This window comes from Girardinichthys multiradiatus, chromosome 24 (assembly GCF_021462225.1).
Source record: "Girardinichthys multiradiatus isolate DD_20200921_A chromosome 24, DD_fGirMul_XY1, whole genome shotgun sequence".
Classification (NCBI taxonomy): domain Eukaryota; kingdom Metazoa; phylum Chordata; class Actinopteri; order Cyprinodontiformes; family Goodeidae; genus Girardinichthys; species Girardinichthys multiradiatus.
In genome coordinates, this window is record NC_061816.1 from 19802008 (window position 1) to 19818562 (window position 16555).

The 16555-nt window shown below is 39.7% G+C and overlaps 1 protein-coding gene across 2 annotated transcripts; it reads right to left on the reverse strand.

Moving 5' to 3' along the window:
* Positions 1-3649: 3649 nt before the first annotated feature.
* Positions 3650-11644, reverse strand: LOC124861751 (tubulin alpha chain-like). 2 transcript variants are annotated; one of them, XM_047355688.1, is made up of 5 exons: positions 11438-11644; positions 10303-10425; positions 7534-7756; positions 5204-5352; positions 3650-4806 (listed from the first exon to the last, which is right to left on the reverse strand). In XM_047355688.1, exons 2-5 carry the CDS (start codon positions 10303-10305, stop codon positions 3832-3834), a joined length of 1350 nt encoding a protein of 449 aa, XP_047211644.1. In that variant the 5' UTR covers positions 10306-10425; positions 11438-11644; the 3' UTR covers positions 3650-3831. The 2 variants fall into 2 exon arrangements, with proteins under 2 accessions (XP_047211644.1, XP_047211643.1); XM_047355687.1 differs by having other exon boundaries at positions 10303-10518.
* Positions 11645-16555: the final 4911 nt, after the last annotated feature.

Consider the following 16555-nt stretch of genomic DNA (forward strand, 5'->3'; position numbering starts at 1 on the left):
ACCCTTTTCATAACCTACAGGGGCTTTCCAGCAAATTTTATTATAATTTAAAAGCAAATTTATTTAAGAAATTCAAATCAGAAAGTAATGGTTATGGCCCACCTCAAATAAAAACCCAAAAACAGGTTGATCTGAAGACCAGACATATAAGTAAAGGATTTTTAATACAGAAATGTTGTCTTGGCCATGTTTAAAGCTTATGACATCATGGACAAGTAATACTGACTTGACAGTTGTTCCAGATAAAACCGGTATCGACACCCTCCTTAAGAAGGGTAAGCTACAAAAAGTGTATCCAGGAATTCTTTATAGAAAGTTAGGTGGAAGGAAAAACTGTGGTTCAAAACTGCGCTTTTTGGCTTATAGCTTATTAAAAGCTAAATTTATGAGAAAATCACAACATTACTTCCAATAAAAAGTAAAGGAAATGTTTTGCTATAGTCTACACAATTATGGGGAAGAATGCTGACTTGATAGTCACTGACTCCCTCCACAAGAAGAATAAGCCAAAAAAGGTAATCGCTAAAGAAGCTGGCTGTTCATCCAAGCATATTAATTTACATGCAACAGGAATAAACATAGCCTTAAGAGGACTTTTTTTGATAAAAACTACATACATCTCAAGAAACAGCTTTTAAGGCAAGATCTCATATCTTGAAGGTTAGATGACATCTGTGGAATGAGAAGTTCCTTTGACCCCATCTCTGGCATGGTGAAGGTATTTGGAGAAACCGGGGTGGAATAATTCAATCAGTATAAAAGGTCGGAACTGAGATGTTCAAATGCACCACATTTGCCTAATTCTTCATGTTAGCTGATTGTACCAGGAGCTAATATTTACAGTTTCAAAATCTGTTAAGCATCAAAGCTACAATCAGAGCGATTATATCCTGTTATTTTTAGAATTCCTTATATTATTTTCTGCTTCTAAAGTTTGTCAAAAAGAGGAATTGTATGCTAGTTGGCAGTGAAAACTACAGGTCCTTCTCAAAATATTAGCATATTGTGATAAAGTTCATTATTTTCCATAATGTAATGATGAAAATTTAATATTCATATATTTTAAATTCATTGCACACTAACTGAAATATTTCAGGTCTTTTATTGTCTTAATACGGATGATTTTGGCATACAGCTCATGAAAACCCAAAATTCCTATCTCACAAAATTAGCATATTTCATCCGACCAATAAAAGAAAAGTGTTTTTAATACAAAAAACATCAACCTTCAAATAATCATGTACAGTTATGCACTCAATACTTGGTCGGGAATCCTTTGGCAGAAATGACTGCTTCAATGCGGCGTGGCATGGAGGCAATCAGCCTGTGGCACTGCTGAGGTCTTATGGAGGCCCAGGATGCTTCGATAGCGGCCTTTAGCTCATCCAGAGTGTTGGGTCTTGAGTCTCTCAACGTTCTCTTCACAATATCCCACAGATTCTCTATGGGGTTCAGGTCAGGAGAGTTGGCAGGCCAATTGAGCACAGTGATACCATGGTCAGTAAACCATTTACCAGTGGTTTTGGCACTGTGAGCAGGTGCCAGGTCGTGCTGAAAAATGAAATCTTCATCTCCATAAAGCTTTTCAGCAGATGGAAGCATGAAGTGCTCCAAAATCTCCTGATAGCTAGCTGCATTGACCCTGCCCTTGATAAAACACAGTGGACCAACACCAGCAGCTGACACGGCACCCCAGACCATCACTGACTGTGGGTACTTGACACTGGACTTCTGGCATTTTGGCATTTCCTTCTCCCCAGTCTTCCTCCAGACTCTGGCACCTTGATTTCCGAATGACATGCAGAATTTGCTTTCATCCGAAAAAAGTACTTTGGACCACTGAGCAACAGTCCAGTGCTGCTTCTCTGTAGCCCAGGTCAGGCGCTTCTGCCGCTGTTTCTGGTTCAAAAGTGGCTTGACCTGGGGAATGCGGCACCTGTAGCCCATTTCCTGCACACGCCTGTGCACGGTGGCTCTGGATGTTTCTACTCCAGACTCAGTCCACTGCTTCCGCAGGTCCCCCAAGGTCTGGAATCGGCCCTTCTCCACAATCTTCCTCAGGGTCCGGTCACCTCTTCTCGTTGTGCAGCGTTTTCTGCCACACTTTTTCCTTCCCACAGACTTCCCACTGAGGTGCCTTGATACAGCACTCTGGGAACAGCCTATTCGTTCAGAAATTTCTTTCTGTGTCTTACCCTCTTGCTTGAGGGTGTCAATAGTGGCCTTCTGGACAGCAGTCAGGTCGGCAGTCTTACCCATGATTGGGGTTTTGAGTGATGAACCAGGCTGGGAGTTTTAAAGGCCTCAGGAATCTTTTGCAGGTGTTTAGAGTTAACTCGTTGATTCAGATGATTAGGTTCATAGCTCGTTTAGAGACCGTTTTAATAATATGCTAATTTTGTGAGATAGGAATTTTGGGTTTTCATGAGCTGTATGCCAAAATCATCCGTATTAAGACAATAAAAGACCTGAAATATTTCAGTTAGTGTGCAATGAATCTAAAATATATGAATGTTAAATTTTCATCATGACATTATGGAAAATAATGAACTTTATCACAATATGCTAATATTTTGAGAAGGACCTGTAGAACCTGTTGCATTTTTCTTTTGCTTTGTACCAGTTTGTTTAATTTACGTTTTTCTAGACTGACTGTGTGTGTTTGTGTGGCAACCTTAAGTTGAGCCACATTGTTGGCTTAAAAGAAAGTAGAAGAAAACTTGCTGGACTGTAGCTGCATTTATCTTTCCCTCTGTCCTTCGCAACCTTCCCTAAATCCCCTGTCCAACACTGGCGAGACTCTGAGCCATAATTACATCAAAGCAATTACAGAGCCAAGATGAAGGCCTCGTCCACAGAGGAGGGTGAGAAAAAGCAGCAGCAGAAAGTTTCAGAAATTAAAACCTGGACCAGGAAATAAATTTGTCTGCAGAAAATCTATAAAGAAAATCTACTCTAACATTTTACTTTGTAGGATTAGAAAGAAATGCATAAAAATATGAAGCAAAACTTATAATATACCCTGAACTTATTTCACAATAAAAGGTTATCTGCCATTTATTCTGCAGGCTGTTATACTGAGCTATACTTTTATGTAGCTCTATGGTAATGTGAAATATGTTAATACTTATTGTAAAAACACTCTTAGCTCTTGCTCATGACATACTATTAAAATTAGAGAAAAAGTTCTCACAATTCCCACAAAACTTGTTTTTGCATATTTATAAATATATAGTGCATTGAATGTGGATGGCATCAGCAATGTCTTGCATATATTAGTCCTATGGTTAGTCAGGAATTGTATGGATTTCATACCTCTTTATCACACTACATGGTAAAAATTCAAGTCTTCATATTGTAATAGCACACTGCCATCTTGTGGCCAAATACCCACATCTCATCCATTACATGTTTATTTTCTTCCATATACTAAGTGAATAAAATCACGATGTGTTTATTATTGCTTAATAGTTTTGCTTAATCAACATTGTCTTCTTGACCATAAATTGGCTCTAATTGATTAAAATTATTTTTAAACTTGGCTGTTATATTCACTGGAGAAAAATCTGTCAAAATATTACAAGGAATGTAAAAAAGTAGAATAAGCTGTTTCAGTTTTAAGCTTAAGAAAACATACAAACAACTCAAGTTGGTGTAAACAGCTTTATTAGAAAAAACACTTTGTTGTTTAGGAGTTAGTTTTTAATACAACCAAACACAATAGGATTTAGCTTGTTAAAATAACCATTCTAGAGTGTTTAATAACCACCATTAAATGGCAGATCAGCACTCATTTAGCTTCTGGATGAGGTTCCTCCTAAAGATCTGATTTTAATACTCCTCCCCCTCTTCATCTTCTTCGTAGGAGTCAATGCCGACCTCTTCATAATCCTTCTCCAGGGCGGCCATGTCCTCTCTGGCCTCTGAGAACTCCCCCTCCTCCATTCCCTCTCCAACGTACCAGTGGACAAAGGCCCTCTTGGCATACATCAGGTCAAACTTGTGGTCGAGTCGGGCCCATGCCTCGGCGATGGCTGTGGTGTTGCTGAGCATGCACACGGCTCTCTGCACCTTGGCCAGGTCGCCACCCGGAACCACAGTTGGAGGCTGGTAATTAATGCCCACTTTGAAGCCAGTGGGGCACCAGTCCACGAACTGGATGCTGCGCTTGGTTTTGATGTTGCCAATGGCCACGTTAACATCTTTGGGCATCACGTCGCCACGATACAGGAGACAGCAGGCCATGTACTTTCCATGACGGGGATCACATTTCACCATCTGATTGGCTGGTTCAAAGCAGGAGTTGGTTATTTCCGCAACAGTGAGCTGCTCGTGATAAGCCTTCTCTGCAGAGATAACTGGAGCATAGGTGGCCAAAGGGAAATGGATCCGAGGGTAAGGCACCAGGTTGGTCTGGAACTCCGTCAGATCTACGTTCAACGCTCCATCAAAACGTAGGGAGGCGGTGATGGAGGAGACAATCTGGCTGATGAGGCGATTCAGGTTGGTGTAAGATGGCCGCTCAATGTCAAGGTTCCTACGGCAGATGTCGTAGATGGCCTCGTTGTCCACCATGAAGGCGCAGTCGGAGTGCTCCAGGGTGGTATGGGTAGTCAGGATTGAGTTGTAGGGCTCAACCACAGCTGTGGACACTTGAGGAGCTGGGTAGATGGCAAACTCTAGCTTGGATTTCTTGCCAAAGTCTACTGATAGCCGCTCCATGAGCAGAGAGGTGAAGCCAGAACCGGTTCCTCCTCCGAAGGAGTGGAAGACCAGGAACCCTTGGAGTCCAGTGCACTGGTCAGACTGAAATAGAAAGGTACAAGTTAAAAAACAAAATTGGGAAAAGAACCTAAAATATTATTTTATTCATTATAAAATCTGGATTTATTTTAAAAAATAAAATAAGACTTGTACTCTTCACATTACACATTTACCCTGAAAGACTTTAGGCACACTTCCTATTGCACATGGTACAGTATTTAAATTATACTTAAGTCTGGACTTTGAGTAGACCACTCCAAAATCCAAAAAGGTAGACTTGCAAGTGTGCTTTAGATTATGGTCCTCAAAAGAAATAAAAAATAAAACATTGAGGGATAGTAGGAGACTGCAAATAGGATTCCCATTAAACCACCTGCATGGACGATGACATCTCCTACTTTTCACCCTTGGTAAGTTGTGTTAGTTTTATTCTTCTTACCAGTTTGCGGATCCTGTCAAGGACAGAATCTATGTGCTCCTTTCCGACGGTGTAGTGGCCTCGGGCATAGTTATTGGCAGCGTCCTCCTTTCCTGAGATCAGCTGCTCAGGATGGAACAGCTGACGGTAGGTTCCGGTTCGCACCTCGTCTGAAACATCATCATAGTTTGGAAGAGGGTCAATACTATGTCAAATGGTTCTTTAACCAAGTGACTGATACATAAATAACAAATTGTAAGGCAGAGGGAGTGAAAGTGGGTGGAGCTAATTGGAAGTAAAGGAGTAGGGTCTGATATTAAGTGAAGATGTGGCTAACAAATTGTAGTCGTTGAGCTAAATAAAGTTAAGTTGGTGGAGCTATAATGAGGTGGCATGGGTGGGGCAAACAAAGTAGATTCGATTGGTTTAATATAAAATGAAGTGTTTTGGAGATAACACAAAATGAGTTTCTATAGTGGTAAAAAATAACTGTCATAATCACTAATATGGAATATCAACAATAAAATGTAGTCTGGTCCAGTCAAGTATAAGTAAGGTAAAGAATAAAATAGTTAAATTTAAAATAAAAAAGATAAAAATGATCCATCTGGAGTAGGGCTCATTTAAATGGAAGTAGGGAGGAGCTAATGCTACAGGACAAAGCCAGTAGCACTGTGAGGATCATGTTCTTTGATTTCTCCAGTGCATTTAATACAATCCAACCTGATTTGCTTTGTCAGAAACTCCAGAAGACTCAGGTGGAGGCCTCAACAATCTCCTGGATCAAAGACTACCTGACAAACAGACCACAGTTTGTGAGACTGAAGGGTTGTGAGTCTAACCAGGTAGTCAGCAGCACAGGAGCACCACAGGGGACGGTACTCTCACCATTCCTTTTCACTCTGTACACCTCAGACTTCCAGTACAAGACAGACTCCTGTCATCTGCAGAAATACTCGGATGATTCTGCAGTCGTGGGGTGGATCAGAGATGGACAAGAAGCTGAGTACAGGAAGGTGGTGGACCGCTTTGTGGCATGGTGTGGAAACAATCATCTCTTTTTGAACGTGACTAAAACAAAGGAGATGATTGTAGATTTTAAGAGAAACAGGAATAAGTCAAAAACTATTTCCATCATGGGAGAAGAAGTGGAGGTGGTGGAGGAGTATAAATACCTCGGTGTTCACCTGGACAACAGACTAGAGTGGAGATGCAACTGTGAAGCCATCTACAAGAAGGGACAGAGCAGACTGTACTTCTTGAGGAAGCTTAGGTCATTTGGTGTTTGCAGCAAGATGCTGCATATCTTCTATAACTCTGTTGTGGAGAGTGTGATCTCTTCTCCATCATCTGCTGGGGAAGCAGCATCAGAGCCAGGGACTTAAAAAAGCTCAACAAGCTGATAAAAAATGCTGGCTCTGTTCTGGGGACTCCTCTGGAACCTCTGGAGATTATTGTGGAAAGACGGATTCTTCATAAAATGAAGAACATTATGGAGAACCCTGAACATCCTCTTCATGAGACTATCCTACAACAACAGAGTGTCTTCAGTCAGAGGCTTCTTCTGATCTGCTGTAAGACGGAGCGCTACAGGAGATCCTTCCTGCCCACAGCCATCAGCATCTACAACAGCTCTTTGAAGAAACCTTCATAATGAGTTACAACATTTAATTTCCTTTTGGGATTAATAAAGTATTTTTAAATTAAATTGAATTAATGCTTTTAGGATGTAATGGAAAAAACTTTTCTCAAGAAAAACTGGGTGCAGCTCTTATAAGTAAGGTGGGTAGACCCAATTTATACAGAAGTGGGAAGTGCTGATTATCAAGGTTATGATTTAAGATCAGTTTATATTTATGTTAGTGTTCATTTTGCATGTATTTTCTTCAGTTTTGAATGATCTAGAAAAATCTTTGTGAATTTATCTTTGTCGATTGTACAGCAATATTTGTGTTCCTGTCAGATATTTAGGTTAATGTTGTTTTCTATAGCCAACTGCTGATGTAAATATAGCCAGAAAATGACAATAATAAGAGGCAAGCCAGATATTCTACTAGTTATTGATGACCAAATTGCACAATAATAAAAAAAAAAACTAGGATAGTTATTTATTTTACTCATAAGCCAACTTATGAAGGGAAAACAAGTCAAAGAAAACAAAGAAAAAAACTGCCTCCTGAAGAGTTTCACCTTCTTAGGTGGAAATGTACTTTTTGTTTTATTTAAGAACAAGCTTTTGTTGCTTTAAACCTCAGGGTACTTTACCAGAAAAGCTGGTTTCAGTCGCAATATTGCTGCTGACAGGGAACATTTTGCAGCCAAACAGGCCTCAGGGCTGTGAAAGTCCTCACCAATGACAGTAGGCTCCAAGTCCACAAAGATGGCTCTGGGAACGTACTTCCCGTTGCCGGTCTCACTGAAAAAGGTGGTAAATGAGTCATCATAGCCACGGGTGGGCTTATCGCTGGGCATCCGGCCGTCAGGCTGGATGCCATGCTCCAGACAGTACAGCTCCCAGCAGGTGTTGCCCATCTGGACACCGGCCTGGCCAACGTGAATGGAAATACACTCTCTCTGAGGAGGACAAGGGAAAAAAAATACAGTATAGACAGATAGGCGCTTTAGGTTCTTGTGTAAACCAAAAGTAAAAACAGAATATTTAATCAGATTTAGGCCAAACTTGTCTCAACCTGCTGAAAATGTCAGTTGAGTGCTTAACAAAAAAGGGTGGAGTTCGCACTGCAACCAAAACAATGTTTTGCCAAAGTATTTATACCCATTGAACCTTTTAACACTTTGTGAAAGCTATAAGAAGCTCTTTTTAAAGTTTGCAAATATGTGCAAGAACATGGTCTGGTCAGATGAGACCAACATGGAACTGTTCAGCCTGCATGGAAATCAAATTGTGTAGCAGAAAACTAACACTGCTCACCCTAAACATACCATCCCTAGTGTGAAATACGGTGGTGGCAGTACCATGCTGTGTGGATGCTTATGATGCAGAAGAAACCCTGTTAGCCACCATAAGACCTGAGTCTGGGCTCAAGGCTCACCTTCCACCAGAGCAGGGGCCCTAAATATACAGCCAGAGCTACAATGGAATGGTTTAGGACCAAGCATAATTATGTGTTAGAACGGTACAGTCAAAGTCCAAACCTAAAACAATAAAAGATTTGTTGGATGTCTTGAAAATTGTTGCTGTCATTTTATTTTGACTGTGTTTGAGCTAATAAAAACAACTGCTACATATGATACTTAAGTGCTACACAGGATAATACTGCCACCACCATGTTTCATTGTGGGAAGGGTGTTTCCAGGACAATGCACTGTGTTAATTGTCTGTCACATATAAAAAAAACGCCAAAATAAAAACGATCTAAAGTATAATTAGCATTCCACAGCATTATACCGCCACCACCATGTTTCACTGTTGGGATTTTGTGTTCAGGGGAATATACAGAATTTTCTGCCACATATTTTGTATCCCAATAAAATGCATTGAAGTTTGTGGTTGTAACGTGAGTGTAATATGAATGCATTAGCAAGGCACTATCTCAAGTATCTGCAATCAGGCATGTCATCCATACCTGGACAAATATGATGCAACTGTCAAACCAAGTGCCACTAACACTTCTAAATAAGGTGGAATTGTTGATAATCAAGAAATCATCAGCATGCGTGCAGGGACCAAAGTGCCTCCACTCCCTGCCAAAGTATTTTTCTAGCTGGTTGTAAAGGTTTGGGTGATGGTAGGGGTAGTGCTGGGTGTGTGCATGCAGAGCACTGAAGCAGGTTTGGAAGGAAAGTTTGTCCTGAGGCAGCAACGCCCCCAGTTCTGTTTGAGCAACTATCCTTTCTAGATAATCCAAGTTTTAGTGGAGAGGCAATCAAAATAGCAGTCATATCCTCCAGTACAGGCAAGCGAAAACTTGGTTTTAAAGGTTTATAATCGATAACTCTGGGTTTACTTGGAGGCATCTATCTTTAGCCAGTGTTCTAAACAGCGAAACTATGATGGGAAATTCTTTGGATGTCTCTTTGCTGCTAAGAATCTTTACATATTGTCCTTGTTGCAGTCAGAGGAACAGTAAAAATCCCTCTTGGATCATGTTTTAGCGACATAAAGAAGAGAAAACCGGCATAAACAGTTGCTTTGAGTGTTGATCCCCTTTAAAAAGCTCAATTAGCGGACAGGGGAGGGGTTGTCAGCTGCTAAGTTTGGCAATAGCAGTAAACTATTTTGAGTCTGGTGTCGCTCACTCCACAGAGCTTTACTTTAACCCACTAACCCCATCACCTAATCACATGCTCAGAAAGTCAGAGAAGTTTCTTTGCAGGTTATGTTCAAAAATCATTACGAGGCGATTGTGAATAGATTGAAGGGAACGAGGAAGTGGCGGCCAGTTGTGACACGCTGCTCTGATTCAGCCTCATGGGCAAAAAGAATTGGTGAAAGGGGGTGGGGGATCATCTGTTTTCGTCTATCTTGTCCCGCCTGAATCTAGGTCACGCATGGAGGTCAAACACAGTAGAGAATTGTGCTACACAGGAAAGAGAAAGCACTGGAGGGGTTTATTGATTCGTTTTCCACAGAACTTAGCCTTAAAAACAAGATTAAGTGTAAGTATGGGCCTCATTTATCAGTGAGGCGGTTGTTTAAACTTCATTATCATGTGGTAAGAACCGCCTGAGCTCCTTCTTCCTCCTGCCAACTGCAAATATTACAACATCCATACTGTTTGCACTCATGCTGCAGAGTCAAAGTCCAGCTTTCTAGATTTCTTCAGTAGTAAAGTTGTGTACGGAGCTTCTGTTCGGGACTGTTCTGTAAACAACACAAAGCCACATCGGCATTCCCCAGCAGACAAGCAGTCCACATATGGAAGCAGTTAACCTTTGCAGGCTGGCAGTCTGTTGAACTGCTTATATGCAGCCCACAAGCAGCCTCAAGCAACAGAGGAGCTCAGACTTGAGGCCAAATTTGGGAAGGAAGTGTGAAAACAGGAAACAGAGAGTCATATTTCAAACTTTCGGTTTAACAAGAATACTGAAAACGGAACCCTTCTGTTAATTTGACGGAAAGAAAATATATTCTTTATCAGTGATGAGCAAATACTCACCATTTTCTTGTTCTTTTGGGGGGATAAGAAGAAGTTCAGACGTACTGGTTCTCACAGTGCAACCTTAATGAGATCTCTGTGAGTGAAGTCCTGTCAGAGTGGGATGGTGAAACCTTTATGTAGCTGCAGAGGAGGGCGGAGGAGGTGGAGCCAACAAGCTGTAACTTTCCTCAACTCTTTATCTTCTTGCAGCAGTGACAGAAAGCTTCCTGGTTTCTTTTCATAATAAAAAGTGCAGTAAAAATGTTCAAATTTCAAAGTAAAACTAGGTACAGGAGCAGAGTTGAGGTCAAACTTAGAGTTTTCTTAGGTTTCAGCAGCAGACCAAACATATATTAGCATGCCTTTTTTTTTATAGGACACAAAAAGATAATAAAATAATCTACTAAACAGTAAAATTGTTTTTGCTTCCACGAGATCAGAAAACATGTTTTGTATGTTGTAAATTTATGTTGTAAATTTCTACAAGTTAAAAATAACTTTTAATTTTTTTACATTCTGAAACTTGAGGAACTGTCTACATTAAAACTAAAGCCTAAAATCCTTTTTGCTTTCTGCTGTTAGACCATTACATCCACACAGAATCCTGTTGAAACAGCCTCCACGTACATTTGGAGCTTCATTGAGGTTACAAAATTTACGCTTGTGACAAAAACCGCTACAAGAATTACCTTAAACATGTCAAACCTTTTTAGTCAAATAACGAGAGGATAAATCTATTCTTTCCCTGAAAAAAAAATTATTTGTGCATCTTTTCATAATAAATTCAGAGCAAAATAAACGATAAATCTTTATAACTTATTATGTGCCTTAGAAAGATCTTTTAAAATGTAAAAATTCAGTTTTTAGTCCTGTAAATAACTTTATAACCACTAGATGGAGTGCTCATCGTTTACGATTGTGTCTCGTTTCCTTCATGTGGCTGCCTCCTTACTGTTTTAAGATCTCATGCACATATTAATTAGGGTCCATAAATAATAATCCGGGTTCCTAAACAGATTTCATGTCAAGCTACATTTCTTTTCAGAATCACATTTCATTTTAGCCAATTTTCGAAATTAAAATAGAAAAGTTCAACATGAATTTATGGAAGATATTTTGTCAGGATCTGTCTGTTAGGTTTGTGTTTGTCTACCTTCTCGGCTCTGCCAGGCGCTTTTCTTTTCCTTTCTGGTTATTTAGATTCCTTCTGGTTAGTTTTGTTGCTTTCTTTGTTCCGGTGTTAGATGTGTTTAGTTATATTCTGATAGATCTGGTTTCCTCTTGTTTATGTTCTTAAGTCTAGTCATTGTTTTCTTGTGTTCTGGTCATCTCCATGCATCAGGTTAATTAGTCATTCTCCCTCTGTATTGTTTAGGTTCTCTTGTCCTCAGCTGTCTCACATTCTCCTAATTAGCTCCTCTCCCAGTTCATTGGTTCACACTCCACTACTCCCATATTATTGAAATTCTCTGGTTTTCATTGTTCTGGACCGGATTCTCTGCATTTGCTGCTGCAAACCTCCCTAGTTCCACGTCTCAGTATTATTGTCTGCCAGCATATGTAAGATTTTATTATTTATCATTAAGTCTTGTCGACTCACTATGTAGCTCCCGTCATGACATATTTCTAGAATGGCCAAGGATGGATGGATAATCCTGTAATCTTTAAAGGGGGTCCTGATCTACAAGTTTTTCCATTAGTTTTTGCCTTTGCTGATTTATCATTGATTTTCAGTTCAGTTCTCCTGGTGATTGTTAAAAAGCACCCAACACAGAAGAGATATATTTGGATTTCTTTACATTTAAAATGGCTGCAGTGCTCAGTTTTGTGCTGGCATTTATACAGCAAAATAAAGTCTTTGTGAACTTTTCCTGTCCATCACGATTGACTGAAATTCACACAAGACCTCTCACCAGGCCATCATCTCTGATGGTTAACGTCCTCATAATCCTCAAACCAACCTCCAGAGTCCTCCTGAGCCTTTAACTCCTCTTCAAATACCACCAATCATCTTTTTACAGAAAAAAGAAGAGATGGATTGTGATCAACCGATAGCAGAGCTCTTTTTATGGGATGTTGGGGGTTCACGAATTGTTTTTCACCTACATCTCTCTCGTTGCTGCCTGCTGTGAACTATCTTTCTTTCTGTAGGTTTTTCTGAGTCTAAAGAAGTCTAAATTTCCAGGGAATTATGTAGGTTCAGTCTATTTTTAATAAACAAACACACTTGAAAGGAAAGCTAAAATTCCAGATGAGATGTTTGATTGCACTAATAACTCTTGCTCTGTTCCACTTTATCACCCTGTTATATCATTGTGGAGGAACTTTAGCCCCCAAATCTTGTTTCAATTCATTTATGTTTCTACATAGCTCTCTGACGGTCCCACCAAAGGATTTCAGGTCTGGACTTTGACTAGGCCATTCCCAAATATTTCTTTGTCTCTCACCCAAGGTGCTGTAGATTTGCTGCTGATTGACCTGTTCATGACCCAGTTTGGACCAAGCTTCAGCAGTTAGACGCATGACGCATGTCTCACCAGATAGTAGGTTTTGTGCAGATATAGTGTTTGGCTTTCTCTAAAAACCAAACACTATAATACCGAAATCTCTCTGCTCTGGCATTGCATTGACACACACATGTGGGACAGGTCACACCAGTTGATTTTTTTCAACAACCTTTAAGTTCTGGTTGCCAAAACACTCTCGTAAACTGCATTTAAGTTCGAGGTGAAATCTCAAACAAAGCAAATCCCTTCCTATTAGTATATATTAGGTCATTAAACATCTTGAGAGGGACTAGTCAAGAGTTGATGCTTTGCTCAGGATTTCTGTTATTTTGTCTGTTTGTCCTATTAAAACCAGAATGTTAATTTCAGATGAAGCACTCCCTGTAGATTCCTCTGCAGAAACAATAACACACTTTAATCTGTTTCATTTACTGTCGGTTTAAAGAGTTGCTAAGTGGACCTTAAGAGGAATCCACTGATTGCTTTTTCTGAACTCAGAAACTGTTTAAGGTATTTCTGCTCTTGCTTATGTTTTATGAGGCTTTGGAAAATTATACACAGGTGTCCTTTGAATAGAAATTGTATAGGGAACTTAAGGAAGCATGGATGCGATTTTGCTGTGCTTGCTGCTCAGTGCAGAGCATTGATTTCTGCTCAACCGCTGATGACCCTGTTTCAATTGGCTGCGCGTTTATTTGTCATTGCACGCCACGGTCAGTTCAACTATCTTAAACCTTGACCACGGCACGAGCGGGAACTCGCAAAGCAGCGCGCTCTGCTTGCCCTTTGCGAGAAACCGTCCTTGCACGGCGTAAGCCATTGAAAATAATGGGATTCAGGGCCTGTGCCACATCCTGTCTGAAAGGCCCAGAACAACATCTAAAGCACTGCAGGGCTTACTTTCCTCAGTTAAGGTCAGAGTTTATGATTCAAAAATAAGAAAGAGACTGGGTAAAAATGGCCTTCATGTCCCAATCCCAAACCATTTCTGACTAAGAGAACACAAAAGTGAGTCTAATTTATCAAAAATATTATGTGGGGTGAAAAGGACTGACTTGATTTTACTGTTAAAGAATTTCGGAATAACAACATCACACAAAGATTTAAACAGGGTGGTTATACTATGATGGTTTTATGTTGCTTGACTTTTGCTTTTGTGCAGAAAATCCTCATTGAAGATGTCCAACCATCAGTTTGCGACCCTGAGCTCTAACGTGGGTTATGCAGCTGGATAATCTAAAGCATATTAGGAGGTTTCATTCTGAATAGCTCAAAAGACAAAATCAAGGTTTTGGAGTGGCCTAGTCAAAGTTGAGACTTAAATCAGAGTGAGATGCTGTGGGATGAGCTTAAAAAAAAACCTCCCATGTGGTAGAATGAAAACAATCCTGCAAAGAAGAGTGGGCCAGAATTCCTCCACAGTCATATAAATGTTTTTTTTTTCATTAATTAATGACATCATCATTTGAAAATATTTTTGCCTGTTATTAAAATTAGTTTGATGATCTGAAACATTTATGTGTGGCATAAAATCAAAAAGACAAGAAATCTGTGAAGGGCACAGACTTTTATTTTATTTTATTTTATTTTTACAATGCTAAGACATCAGCATTTCGGATAAAACATGGAAGAGGCTCATTTGGGAAATGAAACCATCTTTGAAACAATTTTAATCTCTAAGAAACATGGATATTCAGGTGCTGAAGTGGTAAATGTCAAGCACATCTTCTGAGGGTTTATCTGTTAAAAAGGTCTCTGGGCACCAATTCACAGAGTGCTTATCTGAGTAGCATCAATCTACTCTCCAAATGTGAGCACGACCCAATTCAAAAAGAGGTATGCAATTCAACACGCAACAAGTGAAATCAAGTGCGATTTCTGTCAAATAGGAACAAAGGACAAAAGGTTCAGGGTTGGGATCCTAACATTCTCTGGATTTTGTAAAGCTTCTTTTTTTCAAGCCGTATAGCCAAGGACCTGGGGTTATTCCGTTTCCCAGTGAGACAGTGGATTTATCTGCCTTACTGAGTGATTTTGATCAAAACAGACACTGGTATTACATTTAAAATAGTCTAATAAACTGAAGACATAACCACCCGTTAGTAACCAACAACTCTTCCCTCTTTCTGTGTCTACCTGTGGCTTCATTATTAAAGGGGAGTTTTCCTTCATAATAATAACAATTGAAATATACGATGAGTTAATCTGTAGTAGTCTACAATGGATTACATGATGAAAATATCCGGGGGGAATGGAGCCTGCCTATAAATCCCACAGCGGTTGGCCTCGATGCTCGTGGGCTCTGGCCTGAAAGCGATAAGAGTTAAGCTGTCTTGAAGATGGACGGCTGCAGAGATCAAAGTTTGCAGGAAAACCCAAACGGCAGGCCACTTGAGATCAAATACAAGATGCTGCTGTGTGGTCACACCCAGCCTGAGGCCTTCAAGATCCCCCAGAACAAACCTGTTTCTGGTGTCCACTCTCAGTCATCTCCATTTAAGGATCTCAAACAGGACTTGGCATCCACTGTGTCTTGTAATGGGGTAAAGATACTAAACTGCGTCCCTTAGGGCTGTAAATAATCCTAAAATCCTAAAATACCTAAATGTGTATTTATAAAAAAGTGTGGAACTGGAAAAGTAACTTTCACATATAATGCAATGAAACTGGAAGAAAGCCATTGGTGTCATTTTAAAAACATAGTGTTTCACATATTTTGGTCTATTATTGCAGTTTGGTTTCACAGGTATTGTTTGTTATGTCTCTGGTACTAAAATATACACAAATGATTGTATATGTTGCAAACGAACCAGCTGAATTTGGTAAATGGTCTGCAAAACTGCAAAACTCAGAAAGGCAGCCTCCTTTATTTGTATAATAACGCAAACATTTATAAAGAAACACTAAAGGAGGGCATCAAAGTAAAAAGTCAGACTAATTCAACAGTAAAAGATACACGAATTCTAAATTATTTTTAAATACAAGGTAAATTAATGCTTGAAAAGAAAACCATAATACCCTTTTGGAATTTTTATGAAGATTTGATATTAAATAGTTTTTTGTCAGTTTCAGACCTCCATAGAAGATGTTAGGTATTTCTTTAAAACAAATGAACTCCAGAGTAGTTTTTCGAAACAAAGGTGGTGATGAAACGTGGATTAGAAATGAAGCCTGGCATGGGGCCATTTGCGGCCCTTGGGAAGATGGCACAACGGTAGATCACCAGTCCAGGGGTGTTGATGGTGAAATGCTGAAAACAAAGGTAAAATTTTCACTTCAAAAAAGTTGCAGAGAAATTAATATAATCTTAAAATGGAAAATGTAAGTTACAAACCAAAGTATTCATAGTTTATTGACCACTTCCAGTGGCCCATGTGGCAAAACGTTTGGACCCTCCTGTGTTATGTTAAACTTTTTAGGTAGGCTTGAACATTTAAGAAGTGGCTTTGTTTGCTGTGCAGGAACACCATTTTCCGACATTTTTCCGCAGTGTTATAAACACTCTAAATTAGTATGGACAAATGTTCAATCATACTTTGGAGGATCTGCCTTGTGTATGTGTACTGCACTTAGATGTTCCCCTTTTTGGTCTTCGGAGCAAAAGCTTGTAAGTGATACCTGACCGAAATAAACTGCTGGCGGCAACATTCACTTTGTTATAAACAGTCCATTTAAACACTTGGCGGATGAGACAAAAACATCTTTTAGTTCTTGAAATTCAAGAGCGCTTTCATTCAGAAACTTGAGCAGCGCTCTAAAAGTCA

Coding starts and splice junctions, on each gene's coding strand:
- LOC124861751 (XM_047355688.1), bottom strand. Junction 5,353..7,533: donor CTTGGAGCCTACTGTCATTG/GTGAGGACTTTC, acceptor ATGATGTTTCAG/ACGAGGTGCGAACCGGAACC. Junction 4,807..5,203: donor TTGACAGGATCCGCAAACTG/GTAAGAAGAATA, acceptor TTTCTATTTCAG/TCTGACCAGTGCACTGGACT.